Source organism: Leuresthes tenuis, unplaced genomic scaffold (genome assembly GCF_036924035.1).
Source record: "Leuresthes tenuis unplaced genomic scaffold, fLeuTen1.0.hap1 SCAF_9, whole genome shotgun sequence".
In the NCBI taxonomy this organism is placed as follows: Eukaryota; Metazoa; Chordata; class Actinopteri; order Atheriniformes; family Atherinopsidae; genus Leuresthes; species Leuresthes tenuis.
The window spans coordinates 32,424,679-32,449,530 of NW_027325363.1; the positions used below are offsets into that span (position 1 = coordinate 32,424,679).

General features: G+C 39.7%; 1 protein-coding gene across 1 annotated transcript in view; it reads left to right on the top strand.

The window, feature by feature from the left end:
* The first annotated feature begins 4,460 nt into the window (after positions 1-4,460).
* LOC140313661 (alpha-2-macroglobulin-like protein 1) overlaps positions 4,461-24,852 on the top strand; it is a 30,390-nt gene continuing 9,998 nt past the window's right edge. Inside the window, 18 exon segments of the mRNA XM_072391657.1 lie at positions 4,461-4,663; positions 5,769-5,949; positions 6,665-6,830; positions 8,489-8,541; positions 9,263-9,283; positions 10,281-10,458; positions 16,848-16,932; positions 17,642-17,762; positions 17,863-17,977; positions 18,060-18,187; positions 20,451-20,549; positions 20,738-20,953; positions 21,218-21,227; positions 21,596-21,627; positions 21,629-21,711; positions 21,713-21,730; positions 22,369-22,594; positions 23,829-23,955. Coding sequence (XP_072247758.1) covers positions 4,476-4,663; positions 5,769-5,949; positions 6,665-6,830; positions 8,489-8,541; positions 9,263-9,283; positions 10,281-10,458; positions 16,848-16,932; positions 17,642-17,762; positions 17,863-17,977; positions 18,060-18,187; positions 20,451-20,549; positions 20,738-20,953; positions 21,218-21,227; positions 21,596-21,627; positions 21,629-21,711; positions 21,713-21,730; positions 22,369-22,594; positions 23,829-23,955 — 2,047 coding nt within the window. The 5' untranslated portion in view covers positions 4,461-4,475.

Below are 24,852 nucleotides of genomic sequence, written 5' to 3' on the forward strand. Positions count from 1 at the left end.
TCAACAACTTAAGTAGTCACTCAACACATTTTCAGGTTACACAGTATTCCCTTAGATATTGTCTTGAATCGTGGTCCCCAGTTCATCTCACAGGTCTGGAAATCTTTCTGTAATGCTCTTGGAGCATCTGTCAGCTTCAGCTCTGGGTTTCATCCACAGACCGACGGCCAGGCAAAGCGCGTAAATCCCGATCTGGAGTTGGCTTTGAGGTGTGTTACTGCCACCAACCCTGTGATGTGATGTTAAACAATTATCATGCAAATACTTTTAATAATTTCAATTTTGATAATTTAAAGATATTACACAGTTGTTTTTAACTTTAATCTCTAATGGCAGAAAGGTAGTTCAGACTTCAGCTCCTGTCTTCACTCAAAAGGCAGTTCAGGCTTCAAATTAAATTGAATATTGAATTGAAATATAACTTAAAAAATTTGAATTAGTTTCTTGAGAGGTTAGTAAATAGTAACAGTATGGCTTCCATAATCATAACACCTTTGGAGTATCATGTAGCCCAATGGGCAAGGCATTTGTCTTTGCATCAGAAAACTGAAGGTTTAGGCCCCTTGGTGGTGAAGCTATTTGTCAACTCTACATAGATGATGTCAAGGATGCACAGATTTGACATCAGGAAATATTGCACTAGTTTGTGAGTGAAAATCTGCAGATAGACCTCAAAAGAGCCGTGCAAGTAAGATAACAAAACAGTTTGACAGAACAAGAATCCCTTTACATGATAAATGAAGAAATACCTTCAAAACAAGTACTTTAAGATAAACTGACAAAGGTGGTATACAGAAGGTGTGGTGCTTTACAAATTAATTATTAATGAATTCATTAATTAAGTCACTAATTACTTTCGCCCAATGACTGCTGGGATAGGCTCCAGCCCACCCGCTACCCGATTAACGGATTGACGGTATAGAAAATGGATGGAAGTCACTAATTACTAACCATGCAGGATGCTCAACCTTTTGCTTCAGGCACATGTCTTTGTTTGACTTGTCTTTGTCTTTTTTTGCAATCTTAAAACTTTAGCAGAAGGGAAGGAACAGGAAATTATACATGAATTAAATAAATCTGTCATCTTTCCCTTTTCTGAAATAAAATTATCTGTACTCATTTTTCACAGTAACCAACATTTTGACTAGGATTGCCAAAGCTTTCATTTCAAATCAATATACCAGCATTGTGATTAGCTTTTTTTTTAATTGCTTAATCACTCATTTTGCCCCATTTTTTTTTTCCACAGGCCATCTTGAATTTTAAATGCATTTTGCTTCCATACCTACAAAACGATCAACAGAAGCCTTGTCTTGAGAGTGGGGTAAGAGAACATCAACACCTCAAGTGAAAAGCTCTTCATAAATATGATCCCATAATGATAATTAAGCTGAATACAGTCATCAAACAGGAAAAAAATGTCATAACCTCAGTAACATTCAGTTATGAATTTGATAGATTTTTCAGCAGCAGAGATGAAAAGGCAAGACGAGACAAAAGATAAAAGAAGATAAGACGGTCACCATGTTGCCTCCAGTCAAACAGGTTCTCACTCTAACAAACCTGAAAAAAATTAACACAATACACTTGTGTATTGTCAAGCAGGTTTTGGATATTTCTGGCAAGGTCAGATCAAACCATGTCTGTGTTGTGGAAATTACTGATTTGTATTTTATTTCCTCCCGTCACACAGAAATGAATTGGGGGTGGGGGTGGGGGTGGGGAGACTTGGCATGTTTTTAATATCCTGAGAGGAATTCTTATGTTTGCCCTTTCCTGTTTCCCACAAGATGACAATCCTCATCTGCAGTTGCCCGTGGTGCACATTGTTTTGTACCAGATTCTTTCATCTGTGGCTTCCCCAGGCTACATGTCGAAGCGTCCTTGGGCAAGACACTGAACCCCACGTTGCCTCCCAGTGTATCACTGGGGTATGAATGTGTGTATGAATGATTAGAAAAAAAAAGCACGTAGTTAAGTATCTTAAGACGTGCTGTATGAGTGTGTGTGAGTGGGGTGAATGTGGCATGTAGTGAAGCGCTTTGAGTGGTCAGTTAGACTAGAAAAGCGCTATACAAGTACAAGTCCATTTACCATTTTACCAAATAACTCACCGCTTGTTGGTCACTTGTTATGTCTTGCTGTTGTCAAGAGCATAAGGATGACTTCCTTCCATATACCTGCAGAATCACAATGTTAGTGGGATCATTATTTATTGCAGAGCTACTTTATATATGTCCTTAAAATATCAACTGGAGCACCATTAAAAGAAAAAACAGCAAGTTTATAAAGTTGAACTGGTTTTTTTATGGCTTTTTGGCAATTCCAATTTTACCAAAAAAGCCTAACATATAAACTAATAGCAACATGTCTAAAGCAAAATCTATTAAGTATGTGATATAAGATAAGATAAATAAGATAGAACTTTATTCATCCCGCAGCAGGGAAATGTTCACGTCACAGCAGCAGCAGGATACAAGATTGTAGATGACCAAAAGAAAAATAACAAATCAAGTTTAAATAGCAATATATATAAAAATCATGAGAAGATAAAATAAAATAAAATATCTAAAAGAGAACAGCAATCTAAAAAAAGTAAATATTCGATATGAGCTATATTATAAAACAAAGTAAGGAAATAAACTGAACATATTTCACATTTGTATAGCACAGAGAACCATGTTACAGACACTGTGTTAAGTCGTGGTTGTTGAAGACCTTTATGGCTGATGGGATGAAGGATCTGCAGAAGCGTTCACTCTTGCACTGTGGAAGCAGCAGTCTGTTCTTGAAGGAGCTGCTTAGAGCCCCACAGTGTGGTATAGGGGTGAGAGGGATTGTTCATGATAGATGTCAACTTGGCCAACTTTACCTATTAATTTACTTGGGTTTCAAATAATTCTCTTCAACTGAATAAAGAAAAATCCTCTCAGGCTCAGACATATGGAACAGCAAAATAACCCAAATTATGATAATAATGGACAGCAGACACTATAACATTGCAGAGGCCAGTGACTTCCATTGATTAAAGGTACTGGTAACCAATTGGCTGCCCATGAGAAATGGGAAGCTGGCACTCATTCAACATAGCTGTCTGACCCACACATGGGCAAAACAATACCCTCAGAACACATTTCCAAATTTGATAGAAAAACTGCATTTTTCAGATGAATCTTGAGGTGAGTGAAATTGCTGCCACACCTTTATCTTGTAGCCAGCCCACGAAGATTGGACTAAAAGTTGTCTGCCAGAGACGGGTACGTAAAGTCAAGAGTTGTGATGTCAAGAAACAGACTTGGTTTGTTTGATTCAAGAGAATGGCCATCTGGGCGGCTATAGCTCAGGAGGAAGAGCAGTCGCCCACCAATTGGAAGGTCAGTGGTTTGACTCTGGCTTCCCAGGCTACACGTCGAAGCGTCCTTGGGCAAGACACTGAACCCCACGTTGTATCCATCAGGGTATGAATGTGTGTATGAATGATTAGAAAGCATGTGTGAGTGGGTGAATGTGGCATGTAGTAAAGTGTTAGAAGCACTTTGAGTGGTCAGTTAGACTAGAAAAGCTGTACAATACTGTTTCCATCTAAATATTTTGTTATAACCGCTGGTTCCAAGAAAATATGTTTGATGTACCAAGATATTCTTGCTGTGTCACAGAGCGTGCTATGCTACAAGCTTGATTAAAAAAAGAATCAGGTACATGCCATCATGTAAGCTGCAAAAACAAAGCAAGCTTTATCCACTGGTAAATATTTGGAAGATGAAGAGAGAGAGAGAGAGATGAGGGAGAATACAGTGCCTGAATTTCAAACAGTGTAACAAGTCAGGATATTTTAGCCTGATCGAGGTGAGCCACATTTGAAGGACATGCCCTTTAACTCTCACACAAAAAATATGCTTTATCATAATCTGAACCCAACTTTTTGTGAGTGCATTTTTAAATCATTTTTGAATTTCCACTTTTTGATTAAATATGCTTTCCAAATTAAACATTTTCAATATGATGTATAATTCTATCATGACAATGTAAAGTCATAGATACTGTGCACTGGCCTGTGGCAACATTGTTGAACTTAGTTTAAGTGCAAGGAATAAATAAATAAAGTGTCTGCAAGAAGCCACCAAGGCCCCTTAGGCTCTGAACTGTGTTATTTCTATTGTCTTTAGTACTATTTGCCCGTTAAAGTCAGGCCTGTCATACTAAAATTCTAAGGGCATTATGTCTGCTTTTGCCAGTGGACTCTGTATTTTCACCTTTCCACCCTCGTAATTTATAGCCCTTACTTACGGAAAAGTGTGCATTCGTGAAATTCTCCAGAAAGTGGCCTGTTAGCTGCAGGCACGACTGTGATTCGACTGCCGGGAAGTGAAACTGTGGAATGGGGAGGAGGCTGCAAATGTCCAACGAACTTTGGAGGAGTAAACCACAAGGAGGGGGTAGTTTGGTGGTATAGACATCAACCCAGGCTACCGCTAATGCATTGCACATCCCTGTCTGTGAGTCCGGTTCACAGGGGGTACAGCAGTAAGTACGACCTCCTTCTCCTCTGCTCGTATCTGCTCGTGCTGTCCCGCTGCTCTGCAGACATGGCACCTGTCCTCCAAGTATTTGCAGTCGCTGCAATTCACCTACAAACTGCGACATCAGCCAACCTCAATGACACGTAAGTAAAATATCTTATTAATCATCGGCTGCATCCTGTGTTGTCAGTAAAAGTTATAGCTTGGGCTACAGCAGTGGCTGTACGGTGGCTGAGAAGTGCAAAACACATTTACAATTTTTTAAAAATTAACATTTTAAGAAACAAATTAAATTTTAGGAAACACGTATTTTTGAAAAACAAGTTTTGATTTTAAAAAACAAATTTACATTTTAAAAAGCAAATTTTCAAACTTCTAGTACAAACAACTGAATTTGTAGTCCTGCCCCACGTGGAAAGTCAGCGTGATTTTTGATGGCAAGAACTGCTTAATCTGTTTTTCTTAAGTTTATGCTAACTATATGATGTTTTGCCTTTTTGTGGAGTAAATTTCAGCCAGTTTACACCATATTGCTATAATGCCACAATCAGTTCTCAGCCTCATGGGGACAACATAAAGTTTTCGCACACACGACAAAAAATTGTGCGCAATAACGGTCATCATTGTCATCATTTTTTTTATGTGAGGTTGTTTCCTTAAATGTAAATTTGCTTTTTAAAATGTAAATGTTTCCTATAATGTAAATTTGTTTTTAAAAATTAAAACTTGTTTTTCAAAAATACATTTGTTTCCTAAAATTTAATTTGTTTCTTAAAATGTTATTTTGTTTTTTAATTTGTTAATGTGTTTTTTGAATTGTAAATGTGTTTTGCACTTCTCAGCCACCGTAGTTATACAATTAGTAAAAAACAGTCCCACCAGTGGGTGGGCGTACGTGCGCTTGTGTCGTCCCATCTGGAAACTTTTCAGTACATTTAATTACTCGGCTCAACTATTCTAAGGTGCTGCTCTTTTAATGTGTTTTGGCTGAAAAGCCTGACAATTGGCAAACTTTTGTAAAATGATTATGGATTTTAATTTCAAAGTCACATTGTAGTTGTTATTGAAAATGTTGATTATATACCTAAATACATTTTTCAGTGTTTCTTCCTCAAATCATATAGTATCTTAAATAATTTAAACCCTTGAAACCAATAACAACTAACAAATTTAATCTGATTCTGTTAAGAATGTTTTGTCCAAATCGTTACACTCATAATTTTCTATTTTCATTTTTTCTTAATGTAGTATCTATGCAGTGACTGTCAGCTCCCATGTGACAGGAGGGAAACAGGAGATCTTGTGTGCCCACGTCCACAGCCCCATGGAGGACATCACTCTGACCATTAGCCTGTCTGTGGGCTCTACATACAGTGTCATCCGAGAGCAGCGTGTTAAAAATGACTTCTACCGCTGCTTCGAATTTCAGGTCAGTTCTCTTTTTTTGTTCTTTCAAATTTACAATAATACCATTTTTGTCTCTCCAGTATTTGCTTTACCGTTGTCAGAGGAGTAGAACATGACTGTTTATGTTTGAAGAGATTAAATGTGGTTTCAAAGTTACTGTGTAGTTTTCTCTCCTCTTGCCCCTCACATTTACTGACATAAATCTTGGCCCCATCATATACCTCGTTATCATGTGCCATGACTGAAGCTGTCAATACCAGTGGGTCTCTGTAAATAACTGCTCTGGTCTCTGTCATACCTCTGCCTGCTGTTATGCAACTTCCAGGTCTTGCTCCTTATTGAAGCCTGCTGTAATCAGCTCTGTGACAATACCACTTTGTTTCAGCTTATTCCCCCATAATATTTGGCTCTGCTTCAGGACTGGTCTGGCATTTTCTCTCTGCAACTAAACAAAACACGTTTTCTGCCAGAAACCAGGGTCACAACACCCATGTGAACATTCCTGTATAAAATTTTAGGGAGTGGTTTTGACCATTGTTATGTAACAGCAGCGCCATATGCTATAAAATTACAGTAACATTTCATTTAGTAGAAGTCTGTCTCTTGTTGTTTTCTTGTCTCGGATGGATTTGCTTCCAAGCACTCATACTCTACCACTGCAAGGACACTATTTAGTATGATGCCTGCTAACCAGGCAGAAGAATCCATTCTGAAAGATGTTTTTGCTGGTATTGCAGGTCCCTACAGTGCAGTCCAGAACTGTTGCATCCATTGGTGTAGCACTTTGGACTGGGAGCAACTCGAAAAATGAAATGAGCAAGAAGACTAAAATCCTCATTGAGCCCCCTGCTTTCATCCATATCGTCCAAACTGACAAACCAATATACAAACCTGGACAGACTGGTAGGTGATTAATGTCACAAATCCTCTTGGATGGTGTGTGGAAGAATTGGAGCTTCCAGCTGTGTGGTGCAATTGATGATACTTTGCTGCAGTATTGCTGTTCAACTTGCCCACATAAGCACTGCTTACCAATTCAGCTGCACATGCACAATTTTGAGCGACTTCATTATTTCTGCATAATGCTGAGCCACCATTTGAAAACTTTAGGAATTATGTCTAAATTCAGTGCTCAGAAAAAAGGGTGATTCCTTAAGACTTCTGGATGGAGGCTGTTTTCTACCTTTAAGGAATATCCAAAGCAGAAAAAATGTTGAATTTTTGAACCCATCAGTGTGTTTTTGATAAATTGATTTAATCTAATTATTTTTTACAGATAAATGTAGATCCGATCAAGATGTTTACGGCTGTAGCTTGACTAGACTATTTAATAGGAGTACTGTCCTTGTACAAGAAAGGGAGGGGAATCGATTTATTGAGCAATGTGATTCAGACCCCATTAAGATAGATAGCAATATGCCCATGTGCTTTACACGTTTATTTTTTTTTATTGTGTGTGTTTTTTAGCACATAAGAAGGGTGTTATTCCTTTTGATTATTCTCTGTATTTTGGAACATCATCTGTTACTTGCAGGTAAAACCCCGGATGAGAACTGTGGAGCATGCACAGAATTTGCTGTCCATTTGAAAGTGTGCAAGCAGAAGGAATTCAAAGATCTACCACCTTATTTGAGTCTGTTTGTACAACTTTGATTGTTAAATGATTCAGCATTCAACTTTTTTGTCCTACAACTTTCAGTGAGATACACACTGATATTGCTAAAGGCATATTTCAGACTGTTATTCTCTAACTCTTACACTTTGTCCTACCAGCTTTCTGTTTAAGTCTAACAACCTAACAAAAACAAAACAAACATTTTCATCTTTAAAATCTGTGTAAAATTAATGGGGAAATCCCATCAGCTTTGCACTTTTTAAAAATGTAATTGGCTCAACCCAAAGAAACTGCCTGTCGAAAAATCTCCATGTTTTGTTGGGTTTGAGGGGAGCCTGTCTTAGTTTTTTTTCTTTTTCTGGCGTTTGTAAATATGAGTTTTTTTTTTTTTCCAGTTGTGGAACTTGAAACAAAAATTCTGCACAGTGTTGTACTTTGAGACTACTTAGTATCCTGTTTTAATTTCTGTGTTAGATGTTGGGCCCACAGTAGCAACTTAGCAGGATATCTTAATAAATTAGCAACATCAAATGGCACACAGTTTATTCTATTGTGCTATGGTGTTAGATTTGAAATACATTTTGATACTTTTCTTGTATTAATAAGATATTTTTGTCTCTCAGTTTTGTGAACATGCTGTGAAAAAAATGCACGAGTACCATTTTCCTCGTAAAACACCAGTTTCTCCTCTCACTCCATCAGAAACATAATTCCTTCTTTTTGTCTGTGTTATCAAGAGGAATTCAGCAGATTTCTCTCATGATCCAATATGCATGTATACATCTCAAAAGGCAGTATATTGTATGATTTTTAAAAAAAAAAAAAAAAAAAAAAGTCTAATTCTGTTTGTACACTTAGTGTGCCATTTTACTCACAATATTCTGCATTACCTTGTGCGTGTATCACAATTATACTTGTGGTGATTATTTCTTTCTTGTCTTTAAAGTCCAATTCCGGATTGTCTCCATGGATGCCAATTTCATCCCTGTAGATCGAGTGGTATGTTTAATCTGCTCATTTTTGTGAAATTCTCATAAATTGTAGGATGTGTGTCATAATTTCAGCTTGTGAATTTCATAATCGGCTGTGATTTCCAGCAAGTACTCTGTAAATCTGAAGAACAAGGTCTATTTTGGTTCAGGAGAGTGGGAGGTGAAAGTAGGGCTGTTTGTTGATTTTTGAGGACGGCGTGGGTGTGAAGCGCTGTGTGGAGTAGTGTGATAAACATGCCGTCAGAGTTCATTTGGCACACACTGCATTTGACCCAAACATCTGAATCAATAGTGGCACAGTTCTTTCCCATTTGTGATGAGAGCATAAAAACATGTCTGAAATGTGAAATCTGTATCTCTATATAATCCATATCAAATGATGATGAAAGTGGTTGCTAGAAATGACAACATCAGTTGTAATTAATACATCATGTTTTTGTTTTTTTCACACTTTCAGGCTGAATCACACATCTAATAGTTGAAGATACCAATATGTCTTTTGTGTTATCTTGAATTTGGGAAACCCAATATTTTTCCCAATGCTCGGCTGAGATATGATATTTGCATCTGATAGAATGAGCAATATTAGGTGATAAAAAAGATGGCATATATTATTGAGAAATACCAATTATACCAATAACTTTAACTTATAAAGATATAGCACTTATAGCGTGTTTGTGTTTTAAAGATTCTTTGTGCTGCATTTTAATTGTGTCTTTTCTTTTCAGTACAAGGAAGTGGCGCTCCAGGTAAGAACTTTAAATGGCTGCTATTTATCTGAATTTGAGAGGGCTAAGGCACTGGCATTTCTCCTCAAAGCTGCTGACTTGCTTTTCTTTTTTTTTTAAATTGAGGAGGAAAAAATAGTTTTCTGCCTTTTAGACTTGCAGTAAAGGCAGGCAGAAAAGAACAGGGAGAGAAAAGGCATTATTCAGTTAATTCCAGTTAAACTAACCAATGGATGAATGAAACTGCCTGTAATCCAGCCTTGTCTCCCACCGAAAAAATCCTGCCTATGATAATCTATAATACCAAAAAGGACCCCTTGGATTAGTGATCAACTGAATGTCTATTTTAAGCAAGAGTTTCAAAATCGGTCGGAACCATAGTGGAGCCAAAATACCTTCAAAGTCTTTCAAGTGAAGAGGTGAAGCAGCATAGGGAGAACACAAGCCCTATCCTACCTATTATGAAAGGTGTTTCTGGCCTGAAATTAAAAACAAGCAGCATTTTCTTTCAAAGAATGATACAATTTCTCCCTTTCAACAGTTCAGCATATTTGTTGTTTATGTTTAGTTGATTTAAATGGAAACAATTTGCAAAGGTTAGCATTTAGTTTTTTTACAGTTAAGACAGTATCCCAACTGAAACAAAGTTTTTATACTAAGGTGTTAGTTCACACAGAACGCAAATAATAAAGTAATCCAAGGTTGTTGGGTAAAAAATGCCAAATATGATGTGAAGGTCACAGAGCACAACTGCAATATTCTTTTTTGAAGCTAACATTTGTTAGAGTTGTTGTGTTTGACTTTGATCTTTTCTTTGAATGGTGAGTTCCCAGAAATGCGGTGCAAGAACACCAATGACAAATAGATTTCACAACTTTGCACTGTGATTATATGCAAAACTTAACCCACCAAAGTTGTATGAAAGATTAGGTCAACTGACTAAATTCCGATTGTTATCTTTATCAGAATGGAGAATGAAGTAACATTTAATCAATATTAGTGTCTTTACTATCTGCAGGATCCAAATTCAAATCGCATTGCCCAGTGGCTGGATAAGGTCATTGTTGGCGGCATACTTGACCTTTCACACCCTATAATTCCTGAGGCTGTACAGGGAAGCTACATGATCGCTGCCTTGACAGACAAAGGAGAGCAAATATTCCACAGCTTTGACATCAAGGAATTGAGGGTGGAGTGTCGCGAGATTGTGTGAGACTATCGGCAGATTCAAACAAGGCGCGCCTCAAACAGAGCAAACAATATAGTAAGATTATAATTACGCCAATAACTACTGTTTAAATAAATATATTATCGTTTGAAACAAAAACTAAACACTGGAGTACAGTGAAGAAAGCCTGGAGAGCCTCACGGATTTCATCGACGAGTGTTTTGACAGGATCGTCATGGGGAAAACCAACCAAACTCCATCTGCTAACAGCAAGGCTTCAACCTCAAAGAGAAGTCGCAATGAAGAGTCACCCGGAGCGACGTCTCCAGCTGGTAATGATTCGACGGACATTTTAACATCGATCGATAACAAATTATCCAGCTTCGACGCCCGTATGTCTCTGTTGGAGATTCTACACAGAGAGTTCCAGGCATTACGGGAGTCGTTGGAGTTCAGCCAGCAACAGGTGCAGACGCTGGCTGCAGAAAACGCAGCCCTCAGAGGATCGGTGAAATCACTCACCGAAGGAATGAGCCGGATCTCTGATGAGAACAAGAGGATAAAAGAATCAATTAGTGATCTCCAGGCTCGTAGTATGAGGGACAATCTGGTGTTTTCTGGAATCCCGGAGCAGGCAGACGAGGATCCTGAACTCACAGTGAAAAACTTCATCCAAAATCAACTGAAACTTCCAGTAGATGTAGTGAAAAACATTACTTTTCACCGAGTCCACCGCCTGGGAGGGAAGAGACCTGATGCCCGCCGACCGTGACCGATTGTGGCCAAGTTCGAGCATTTCCAACAGAAGGTCCAGGTGAGGGGACGTGGCAGGGAGCTGAGAGGAACGGACTTCAGCGTCAACGACCAGTTTCCCAAAGAAATCCTGGAAAGACGCAGAGTTCTGTTCCCCATCCGGAGAAAGTTCATGGAAGGAGGCTCCCGAGCTGTCATCGCGGTGGATAAATTATTCAACAACGGGCAGAGGTACCATGACCAGGACACCACTCCTTGGCTCTTCTAAACTCCAGGTGATCTGTATTCGTTAACTTGTATAAATCATATCACCATAGATGGTACATAAGTAAGATGAAATAATCTATCCAATTCACAGTTATCTATCAAGGCAAAATATATAGCTCACTGCCAGTCTCACCAGCACAGGATATATGCAGTTCATATTTGTTTATTTGGGTTTGTTTTTGTTTTTTCTATCTCACACTTCCACTCTTTTGCACTGTTTTTCTATTCTGTCTTTCTTCCCCAACCCGCTGCGTTTCCACCTTAATAAGTAATGTTAACAAGCATGGCGCACATAGAGTTTTGAGCAGAGCACGCAATCAAGTTCCACACAGCATCGACAGCGCAAGTACATATTGTAGCAAGCTCATACTGACAACTGAAACACCAACAATGGCATGTTCATGGAAGCATATATGCACACACACGCACGGGATGCTTTTAGCAAGCATCCAGCACTCACTGCGTTAGTCTGAGCATGTCCACGCTGAGGTTTATCTCATGGAATGTGCATGGAGCTGGGTCCAGGGAGAAGAGATTAAAAATCTCCAATAAATTGAAGGATTTACAGGTGGACATTGTTTTATTACAGGAGATTCATTTATCAAAGACTGTAGCTGATGTTCTCACCACAGCACAGTTTCCTCATGTGTACTCAGCCTGTTACAACTCCAGACAAAGAGGTGTAGCCATTCTGATAAATAGAAGAGTAAATTTCACCGTAAACAACACAGTTATAGATCCAGAAGGTAGATTTCTAATAGTTAATTTATCTATTCAAAATATGAATTTATGCATTGCAAATATATATGGTCCAAATGTGGATGACCCCTCATTTTTTCACTCCTTTTTCACTTCACTCTCTGATCACTCAGATAACACACTCATCATAGGAGGGGACTTTAACATGGTATTAGACTCAGGAGTAGACAGACTCAGTACTTCAGGAAGTCAGCGGAACTGGCAGTCCACGAATATTGTTAAACAGTATATGAAAGATTTTGGTCTTTGTGATGCTTGGCGCTCCCACCACCCCACTCTTAGAGAATACACCTTCTTCTCACCGGTACACCACTCATATTCAAGAATAGATTATTTCTTAGTTAGCAGTTCCTTGTTGAGGGATATTTCAGACACCAAAATCCACCCCATCACTATCAGTGATCACGCTCCAGTTTCTATCACACTGAAGAATAACAGAGTTACACCACCAGCTAGGAATTGGAGATTTAATACATCATTACTAAAAGACCCTGATTTTATTAATTATTTCAAAAGGGAATGGTCTGTATATTTAGAAAATAATGACCTACCAGGAATGTCAGCTTGTACTCTTTGGGAAGCCGGAAAAGCAGTTATAAGAGGCAAAATAATCTCTTTTTCATCAAATAAGAAAAAGAGGGAAAGTTCAAGAATATCAGATTTAGAACTCAGGATTAAATCATTAGAAATTGTCTACAGTACCTCCAAAGAGGAACACACACTGAATGAACTAAGAAAAGCTAAACTTGAACTAAACAAAATTATTGATAAACAAACACAGTTTCTGATACAAAGACTTCGCTTGGAGAACTTTGAGCACGGCAATAAATCTGGAAGGTTCCTAGCTAACCAACTAAAGAGAAACAAAGAGAAAACAACAATCACTTCTGTTAAAGACTCAAAAGGAAATGTCACCCATGACCCCGATGTAATCAACAATGCTTTTAGGGACTTCTATAAAACCTTATATTCATCACAAACTGATCCATCAGACAGTAACATAGATCAGTTTCTTAGTAATATCAACCTTCCAAAATTACAAACCGAACAGGCAATGGCTCTGGATTCACCTCTTTCAATAGGAGAACTCCATGAAGCCCTTCAACATATGCCTAGTAACAAAGCCCCGGGACCAGATGGTTTTCCAGCAGAGTTCTACAAAGAATTTTAGACTGTTTTGGCACCTGCATTTCACAAAATGGTATTACAAGTTAAGCAGAATGGCAGATTATCCCCACACATGAACTCTGCTACAGAAACCAGGAAAATACCCCATATTTCCATCCAGCTACCGCCCAATATCTAATATATAATAAATGCAGACCTCAAAATAATTTGTAAAGCCCTCGCCAAAAGAATGGAAAAAATAACTCCATACATCCTGACCAGACAGGTTTCATAAAAGGTAGACACTCATCCACTAACACTCGCATGCTAATTAATCTCATAGACTATTCTAACATCAACAACCTGGAAACCACAATAGTCTCTCTAGATGCAGAAAAAGCATTTGATCGAGTGAACTGGAAATTTTTATTCGCAGCATTAAAGAAATTTGGGTTTGGATCACACTTCATCAACTGGATAAGGATATTATATAGCTCACCAAATGCGTGTGTCAGGACAAATGATCAAACCTCTCCAAGCTTCAGTCTGCAGAGAGGTACAAGACAGGGTTGCCCACTTTCTCCCTCACTTTTTGCTATTTTTATAGAACCTTTAGCAGCTGCTATCAGACAAGATAGAAATATTAAAGGCATCCAACCCCAAAATATTGAGCATAAAATAAGTCTTTATGCTGATGATGTTTTACTTTTCCTTCAGAACTCTCAAACGTCTCTCACTCACACGATCACACTCATAAATAAATTCTCAGCACTTTCTGACTACTCTATCAATTGGTCTAAGACCACAGTTCTGCCCATTAACTGCAGAGTCCAGAATATACCTGCGATCACTTTACAGTCAGGAAATATTAGATATTTAGGCATAAACATTTCCTCCAGGCTCTCAGAGCTAACAAAGCTAAATTATGTGCAATTATTAAAGACAGTCGAGGACGATCTCTCTCGTTAGAAATCCTTACCTATATCACTTATGGGGAGAGTTACAACCATTAAAATGATGATACTACCAAAAGTTAATTATTTGTTCTCAATGATCCCCATAAAACCATCTGCTACTTGGTTTAAGTCACTAGATTCATGCATCTCCAAATTTCTGTGGAAAAACAAACCACCACGTATTAGTTTAAAAACCCTACAGAAGACCAAGGACAGTGGTGGATTAGATTTACCTAATTTTCAGCACTATTCCTTAGCCAATAGGTTACAGTATATATCAAAATGGTTTAAACCTAGCCCAATAGATGAACCATGGATAAATATAGAACAAGCATTGTGTCATAATCTGGAAATCTCTGACCTGCCACTTATTAGTCAAAACGTAAAAAATCACAAATGTTTCAAAAGCATTAACATCAGCACCTCTCTGACAGCCTGGTGGGAATTTCTTAAAATAACAAAGTCTTCAATTGTCCCATGTAAGCTTACACCCATCTGGAACAATCCTGACATACTGCAAAAAAAAAAAATGGTGGGTGATGGTGGGTCTCAGGCCCGGGCTGCTGCGACTGGTGTGACTGGGTGGTTTGTTTGTTTGTTTTTTGTAGAGGTCCTCCGGGGTGGGGTGGGGCGGGATGGGTACCTTCTGGGGGTACAATAGCTCCCGGAATATGGTCGCTGCAGGCCCCGAGCCTGGTGGACATCAGCCCCTCCTGCCCTGGGTTGGCTCCCAGGTAGCGGGGATGTCTAATGCAGCCAGTCCCTGGCTGCCCTCTCCGGGGGAGAGTAGCTCCCCCGGTGTATATCCCCATACCCCTCTCCCTTCTGGCTCCTGTACACAGCACACACTCACACATGAAGGGTTTTGGGGGCGTGTGTGTTCGGTGGGGTGTAGTGGATGGGGCCACGTAGGTGGTCCCCTTTGGTTGCACTCTGCAGTTCCCCGCCCCTGTTTTAATTACACCTTAGACATCACTACTTATCAAACACACTCACACACACACATTAGGTCTTGGGGGGTGGTTACACTGAGTGGCATCTGGTGGGCGGGGCTCTTTGGGTATGTAGGCTGCCCAGAGGGCCGTGCTCCCAGTTCTACAAGTTTGGCTGCCCCTCAATTTTAATCGCTCACTATTAGAAAATATTGAAGAGCCAGAAGGGTGAGGGGAGAGATCTTCTTCCCACACCCCTGCTTCCTGGTTGCTGCTCGGGGCGGGAGGGGCCAGGAGGATTAATTAATTGTTCTGCTAGTTCGGGGTCTGTGGTGGCTGGGGGGCTGCTGGCCCCCTGGTGTGCCCGCTGCACTACACCCCAGCGGAGTTGAGGGAGGGAGGACATGTGGATGTATGGGACGTGAAAGTGTGTGTGGTGATGATTGGGCCTGGATCTGGGACTTGCTGTCGCCTGGCCTGCCTGTGCTTCTCCCGATGGGGGGGGGGCAGCGTTGCCTCTCCCCGCTGCTCGCGACTTCACCCACCTGTGGGCACGTCTTGACTCCCAGGGCACTTGGCCAGGGGCGCTGGGGCAGGCGCTGACCCACTGTGTGGCTGTCTGGGGCGCTTGGCCCTCCTGGGTATTGGGTGGGGCCTCTGCCGGGGGGTTTGGGGGCGCTCGGGCTCCCGGGGCCCGGGTCCAGTGCACGGCCCATGTCTGGGCGGCTGGGGCCTGGCGGGGTCGGTGGGCTGTTGCCCCTGGCTCCCGGAGGGCCTCTGCCCTATGCTTATGGGGGCTCTGTCCGGGGGCTTCCTCTGCAGTCTTCTGGGTGGATGCGTGGTTGTCCCTGCGGTGGGCTTCCTGGGTTCTGTGCTCCGTGGGGGCTGCTGGTGGCCTGGGTCTTGTGGCCCTCTCTGCCTGCTTCTGATTGCTTGGGGGGGGGGGCTGTGGATTGTGGCCCTGTACGTTTATACACTCATAACTAAGCACGGTTATCATGTAGGTCCTGTGCCATGGGTGTTGCATGTTCTCACACACACACACACACATTCATTAGCCCAGTAGCAGCTCGCTAAGCAGTTGATGTGTTATCATGTCGTCTCAGGTCATCTATATCCACAGCTGTGTTGTATGCGATTGCCGCTTCTTGTGCTTGTTTTTGTTTGTTTGTGTGTTTGTTTTTTCTCTGCTTGTCTGCTTTCAGGTGCTCCTGGTGGCGCTAAGGCTGGATTCCCCTCAGAGGCCATGGATTGTTGTCTGTTTTGTTTTTTACAGGTGTAGCAGCTGGTTGTCTGGTTTTTGTTTCTATTTTTGTTCTGTTTCCTCTTCTTTCCTCTTCTTCTTTCCTTGTCCCCCGGTCCGGTTCAGTTCTATTACATGTTATATATTGTAAACAGAAATAAATAAATGGACAACAAGGGGAGCTTTACATTTATAAAATTCCCTTGGCAAAGCAAATCTGTTTGGCATCAAAGGTATTCAGACTACAATTCTGCTGCCATAATGCTGAACAGGACAAGGGGAAAAAAAAAAGGCAAGATGCCGTTTTGATTTTTTTTTAAAAAAGAAGTACATTTTATTCACAAAAACACTGCCTTTGAACTTTTTCACTTGACTTTTATTTCTGTTTCCATTGCTATAGTTTTGCCAAAGTATGAAGTGAAGGTTCACTTGCCCAATGTGATAACCATCCTGGATAAAGAGGTCATGATGAAGATTTGTGGAAAGTGAGTGTCAAGTCATGGTTATTGGTATGATAGCTATTAAAAGTAGATGAGTACTTTTTTGTTGTTTTTATGGTAATGTCACAGGAAGTACAAGTTATGATGATACAGCTATTCACTTTTTTCTACTCTTTCATTAATTGAACTGTTTTTGGAAATAAGTCTGTGGTGCAGGTCAGTGGCAGCAGTCGTAGTTCGAGCTAGGTCAGTTAGTCTATTTTATTAGCTGGCTAGTGTGACGATGAATTCCCTCCAGATGGGACTTTCTGGGTCATCAACTGTGGTGCAGAAACTACTGTTTGTCACACTGATTACAAGGGAAGAGTCCTGCTAGCGTTGATATTTCCGCTTATTGACTCTCATTATAACAACGACAACTGTCAAGTATTTGCTACTGAACTGCTAATTAATAGTCTTAAACAAAGCCTGACCAATGTAAAAATGAATGCACATTGTCCACAAATTAAACTGTTTTGTAGTGTCCAAACTGTTTAGGACACTACAAAATGTTTTTTAGTGCCTGCTCATATGCATATAATCCTTTTAGCATTACATTACATTAGGGGCTGGGGTTTGACCTTCTGGTTGGAAGATGTCAACACTACCTGGTGAACCATGGCTGTCACATAATACTTATCACCTTCAGTGTAAATTCAGGCTTTTAATCTGCAGAACAAACAACATCTCTGTATTTCTGCTCACTCTCCTGCAGATATACGTATGGGAAACCAGTTCTTGGTTCAGTAAAGGCAAACTTTTGCAGAACTAGCAGCTGGTTTTTTTTTTGGCACGTACCGCACCCAGAAACCATGTGCAAGATGTTTGAACTGACTGTGAGTATTCAAAACTTGTCACTGGTTATCATCTTTAGTTGTGCTTTTTAAAAAAAAAAAAAAAAATTTTTTTCAACTCACCTGTTTGATTATCTTCTAGACGGATAAAAGCGGATGCGCTACACAAATTGTGGACATGGAGGAGTTTTTCCGTGACAAGAACATAAATGTTGACAGTTTTGAGGTGACCGCTGAGCTGGAGGAATATGGCACAGGTAGGCTGACAGGGACCCACGTCTTATTCACTGAATTGGCCGTTCCTGATTAACTGTGGTCTGTATGTTTACCACCATCTAGGAGTCATTCTTAGTGGCAGCGAGAGGACCAGCTTCAGCAGTCAGATCAGAACAGTTACTTTTGAGAATGTACCTGCATCATACAAGCCTGGCATTCCATTTGAGGGAAAGGTAATCACACTCACCAAAGTGCAGTGTGAACTGTAAAAACAACATTTTTCCAAAGGTTCTATTACTGTGAAATGTAGTTAGATACCACTGGGGACCAGAGGAAGAATTCTAATGACATAAAGAGTGGTCTTTGAGGAAATCCTTTCCCCCCCCACCTTTATTAAAGTAATTGGGTAGTGTTGATTCTTAAAAGTTTGGTCCCCAGTGAATGCATCTGCTTAAGATCAGCACATAAGCAGTATACTTTTTAGGTTGACAACTTGCTTACAGAATCCTTTGAAAGTACAACCTCAGAGGTGCTGTTAGCTTTGTTTCTGGGTATGTGTGTAGCCCAGTGTTGCTTTGTCTGCTAGCTTAGTTTCCATCTAAATGACACATTAAAACTGATACTCAGTAACAACCATAATCCTATCGTACTGTTAAAGGTAATTAATACTATCAATGGATGGAGAGCTTTTGGCAATATCTGGTACCTTTATTTTGTCACCTTTACCTTTTTATTATTCTATTCATTTTTGTTACTGTAACTCATCTTATCACTTCTTGTTCAGCACTTTGCAACACTGTTATGATCAAAATTTTCACAACTATGAAGAAAATCATCCAAACTTCCTTTGATTTTAAGTATCAAAAATCAAACAAGCACAGAAAAGAACATATGTATCTGAACAATTTCCAAAGGTCAGAATGTTGGAAAAATAGATTAGCGATTCTACAGATATTAGTTTCATGTATTGATTTGATGAGGGATAAAACTTCCTAATCATCATAATCAACTTCTGCCACCTCAAATGAGTGTGAATTTTTTTTACAAGATTATCTTTCTATATTTAAGTATTATCTCTCTGTTTTTCTTTTTGAAACACAGTTTGTTTGTAGCAAAGAAATTAAGCATTGTTTTTTTTTTCATATTAACAAAAAAGTGGTGTGCCAATTTGAGTCTTGTACACTATTTCTTGTCAATTTCTTGTCCAGTTGTGCTTTTAGTAGTATTATTTTTATGTATATACATTTTTAAAATGAGAGAATCTCTAAAACGATTGTCAGCCTTTGATCTTTCATTGATGGTTACCTTTCCCCTCTTTGTATCATTACCTGCTATAACCAGGAATTTAGCCTAATAAATGTAGAAAGTGTAGAAATCCCTCCGTTAGCTCTCCTATAGCTGCAAGTAGCCACATAACAGCATGTATGAGCTAACAGAGCTATAGTACACGTTCGTTCATTCATTCGGCTTAAAGTATTGGTGAAATAAAGACACATAATGCCTTATTTAGATATTAGATATTTATTATTTTCTATGCCCTGCTCTTTCCCGTTATATGGATAAACACGGATCGCGAGTGATCTAAATATCTTCCGAAGGACGCCGACTTTTGCCAAACTGTTCTAGGTGAGTAGATAAATCTATTTCATGCCAGAAATAAGGTCTAGGTTTAAAAAATACCGGAGTTCCCCTTTAAATAATGAAGGAAAAAGAAGAAGAAAAAAACAACTAAGAAAATATCTAAATAAGAGCAGCAATAATAAGGATGCGAACAAAAGACATAAGTATAAGGTTACATCATTACTAACACGTCAAGCAAGTCAACACAATGAGCTGGGTATGTCAAAGGCCTATATGAGAAATATAACAGGCCCTCTTGTCATTAAAGTGATTTATTCTGTTCAGCAATCTGTACGACAATCTTTCAAATGCTGCTAGTTGACCGAGAGAGGTATGCCATTGGTGAAAAGTTGGAGTTGCTGGGGCCTTTCACTCTCTCATCAAAAGTTTGTTTTGTGATGTAATTCTAATATTCAGCTGCCTCTTTCACTGATTTTAGTTTAGTATGCTGGAAAGGTTTAATCCTTTTACATTAAGTTGTAACTATTTGCCACTTTTCTTAGAAATATGTGGAAAGTTGTAAGCTAATCGAAGACCCCGTTTGTATTATGAATGCAAGCTAAATTTTTGTTCTATGGGGAATGTTTATATCCATAGTGACTCCTGCATTAGTAAATAGCTATGGTCCTCAGAAAATAGTTACTAATCATTTTAACCAGGGGGGTGACCATTTTATGCTACCTTCAGGCATCTGTCATATCTGCACAAAATGGATTTCACTCATGCTTCTAAAAGTGTAAGCTCCACTGACTGGGTTCATAAATTTTACATTAATAAAGATTGGACTCTGCTTTATCCAAGATGACCATGCAAGGATTCATTGGCTCAAACTGTGAAAGAGTGGTTCAATGAGCATGAGACATGATTTTCACACATTTGGTATTTCCTATGCAGGTGTCCCTCAAGTTCTCCTCTCTCCAGGAGCTTCCTGCAGGGGAGACCACACTGAATCTGCAGGCTCACCCAAGCTCCCTGTGCTCTCCTCCTGCTGCAGTCAGAGCAGGAGCTTACCGTTGACTATGTACAACACTTATCATCTTTGACCCATTTTAACATCTGTACCTTTACCAACACTGTGACATGTGTTTGTGTTGTAAATGGCATAATACCCTGTGCTTTAAAGATGAGAAAAGGCTTTCACATCTACCCAGACTCATGTGCTGAGGTGTGTCTTCATACAGGTGTACAACCAGCTGCCCATACGGAAGCTGTCTGGATACTTCACAGAGGTTGAGGACTCTGAGCCGTACCCCTGCTTCCCCATAGAATTTAGAGTGCCTGAACCAGAACCTGAACTCGCAGTAACACCAGACACCGAGATTAATGCTTCATCCAGTGATCGAAGAAAGCGCTCGCTCTACTTCGGAGAGAAGGATGACGTCTACAGCATCTTTAAAGTACAAATGTTGTCATTGTTTTAGCTGTAGGGGAAGCTAGCAGGCATTGCATTGCACATTTAGGCAAAAATATAATTAACTGACATCACTGATTCTATCTATCCATTTCTACACTTTTTATGTATATTTTAACCAGCATTTTTCTTTTCCTTCACTTAATCCTGAGCTAATTCATACATTATGTATTTAAGCTACTTCTTTGTCGCTTTTTCTGCATTTCTCTTTTCAGTTTTCATCTCTGTCAGTGTCAGTTTGTGTCTCCAGATCTCTAGCAGTTTGAGCTTCAATCAAATTTTCTTCTATTTCTATCTTTATAATCAAAATTGTGACAAACTCTGACATGAAAAAACTGTATCACTGCCCAGAATTACTTGGAGTTGATTAGATGTTTTGTGGTGTTTTTTTTTAAGTCCATTCATAATGACACACCAGCAAAAGGACCTTCTATAACACTGTAAATTTGATGTAAATTATATGCTCTTTCAGTCTTTGAATATCTGTGCCTGACGGAGATAGCATTGGAAAGACCAAGGAAACTATAAGAAAATATTTCCCTGAGACTTGGATCTGGGAGCTTGTTTCTGTTGGGTAAGTGTAGTGGTGTAATGATTTTTTTTTTTTTTTAATCTATGTTCTTCTTAGACAGAGAGTATTCTGTTCCAATGACCTTCAACAATGATGCCACTGAGTCCAGGTGGCACAATGAGAGGTAAAGAGGAGGAGAAAAAGGAGACAGTCAGAACGTTCTTCCTGGAGACGGGACCTAGTTACTGTGGGGTAATGATAATGCATATTGACAGGATTAAAGCAATACAAGTTTTTTTTCCAAGCATTTGTGCATTTTGATCAGGAGTTTGTTTTGGCAGGATTGTTTAAATCAGTAATTATTTTAGTTTGGAAAATAAGAAAGCTTGGTCATGCCTTCTGTATAATAAAATTATCCATGAGGGGCGGCTGTAACTCAGGAGGAAGAGCAGTCGCCCACCAATCAGAAGGTCGGTGGTTCGACTCTGGCTTCCCAGGCTACATGTCGAAGCGTCCTTGGGCAAGACACTGAACCCCACGTTGCCTCCCCAGTGTATCACTGGGGTATGAATGTGTGTATGAATGATTAGAAAAAAAAAGCACGTAGTTAAGAATCTTAAGACGTGCTGTGTGAGTGGGGTGAATGCGGCATGTAGTGAAGCGCTTTGAGTGGTCAGCTAGACTAGAAAATACCATATTTGTTTGCAAAATGTTTGGGTACAGGGTATATTAAAATGTACTTTTACTGAATGAAGGATTGAGCATTCCCTTAGGCACCTATCAAAATTGCAAGAGATCTGCTCATATGTATTAAAGTATTTTCTTATTTTCATTTATAAATAATAAAGGAAAATACTTTTAATATGAATGTTGCTTGTCTATTTGTACAGTGACAGTGGATCAGTGGTTATGGAGAAGACAGTCCCTGACACCATCACTAAGTGGGCAGCTGGAGCTTTCTGCATTTCCTCTTTAGGCTTTGGCGTGTCACCCAACATTGGACTTACAGTCTTCCAGCCATTCTTTGTCAGTCTCACTTTGCCTTACTCTGTCATCAGAGGGGAGGTGTTCACACTCAAAGCCACTGTCTTTAATTATCTCTCCAAGTGCATTATGGTAAATATTAATTTTCCTAGAGATGCTATATCTTTTTTAGAGTTTTTTTAGAGTGTGAAATATTGGTCTAAATGTAGCAGTTAATAAGATGGTGTGTCTGTACTTTAACTGGTGCTGTGTTTCTTTGCATAGTCTTTCATATAGGGATGATGTTAGGTATTGGGTCATCATATTGTCACAGTCTGCCCATCAGTTTATGTTATGTCACAGTCTGTTCTATTAGTTTGTCTAATTGTTCACAGCTGCACCTCATGTCACTGATCACTCCCTTCACAGTATTTAGCTTCCTGGTTTACTTTCAGTCGCTGCAGAATCCTCACTATCCCTCCATGCGTCGCACAAAGATAAGTCTGGTTTTCCTGCCTCATAGTCTTGCCTTGTTTTTCATAGTATTCCATGCCATAGTCTTGTTTTGTCATAGTTTTGTTACCATAGTCTTTCGGATATTAGTCTTGATTTTTTTTGCTCACAGTTAAGTATTTTTGATCCGGCTCCGCCGCACCTTTCGTTCCTGCTGTGCTCCCTGTTTTTGTAAATAAACCTTTTTTGAACTAAGAGAGCTGTATCTGGGTCCTACCTTTCCACAATCCTGACACATAAGGTTAAAGCATCCTAATTTTAAAAAAAAAACTTTATGCCAGTTACATGAATTTAACTTGCATCGTTGCTTCAACAGAGTTGGACATTTGTCAGTTTTGATAAACACATTTTAACAGGTGACCATAAGGTGATGGTGGAAAGAAAAAACTTCCTTTCAACAGGAAGAAACTTCCATCAGAACCAGAAATGGTGCACATCTGCCTCGACCAGCTGGGGGTTGAGAGGACAGGAAAGAGTGGACACCAGGCCAGGGATACCTGCTGAGAAAGAGAAACACAAGTTAATGACAACAATATATATGTATGTACATGGAGAGTGGAGTGAGTAGAGGTGCATCATGGGAGGTCCTCCAGTGGTCTAGGTTTATAGCAGCATAACTATGGGATGTTTCAGGGTCATCTGAGCCATCCCTAACCATAAGCTTTATCAAAAAGGAAAGTTTTAAACCTAATCATAAAGGTAGACAGGGTGTCTCCTTCCGGAACCCAAACTGGCAGCTGGTTCCACTGAGCAGGGCCTGATGACTCAATATGTACACACATACGTATACAAGTATAATTTGATGTCATGGAACATTGAGTTGACATATTAACATTTGACACTGTGTATGTTTTACTTTTGTATCTGTTTGCAGGTGAAGGTAACCCTGGCTGATTCTGACCAGTTCACCTTTAGAAACTGTCATGACTGCCAATACACAGTATGTTTGTGTGGAGAAGAGAGCAGGACCTTCTCATGGATTGTGACTCCAACCACTTTAGGTAGTGTTGAGCAGAAATGATACACCCGTTTGCCTTTCATCAAGACATATTGTATAATAGGTCATATACTGTACATTATTATGCCTCTGGACATACATTTTATGCAAATTTCCAATGTATTCTGAAGAATTAATGACACTTTACATCCAGAATATCAGCTTTGCTTTGACTTAAAACACCCTGCGAAACCCCTTTGGATTGTGAAAACACCTATCTGGCCAACATCTAACGTCATATCTCAGGATCAGAGTGGGAGATTGTGAATGTTGCACATTTGATTCGCAACTGAAATGAGGACACTAATCTTTGGGGGCCCTCTTTGAATTGAACTTGATCTCAGATTGTGTCAGCTAGCTCTCATTAACCAAAAAGGGAATATTAAACTATTATCACAAACAATATAATGCAGTTTTCATATTTTTTTTTATAAATATGTTTATTCCATCAGATATGGTCTTAAATTTTGATTTAAAGATGAAACGGAAGACGCTAATTAAACCTTATGAAGAGCACTGATAGTAGTTGCATCTGCACTGCTGGAATTGAAGACGGCGCCTCTTGTTGGAATGCTGCCTGGCCTCAAAGCAGAGGCTTTCTATCAGCCTCCATCAGGAGGGATGGAGATGAGATGAATGTCAAACTTCCTCTAACTCCCCCCTAGAGGAATCCTGACAATCACTTGTACTAACAAGTCAGGTAGTATCTCTGACGAAACATTCAGAAACCTCTCCCTCAGGGGCTGATCTGTACTTGTCCTCCACGTGAAGCATTGTGGGCTGTGTGAAGGAAGTAAGAGAGGGGATGGGAGATGGAGCTGTATGGGGGAGAGATGGAATAAGTCAACAAATGGGGATTAATGAGGGTGAATGTGATGGTAAACAGGAGGAGAAGGAAAAC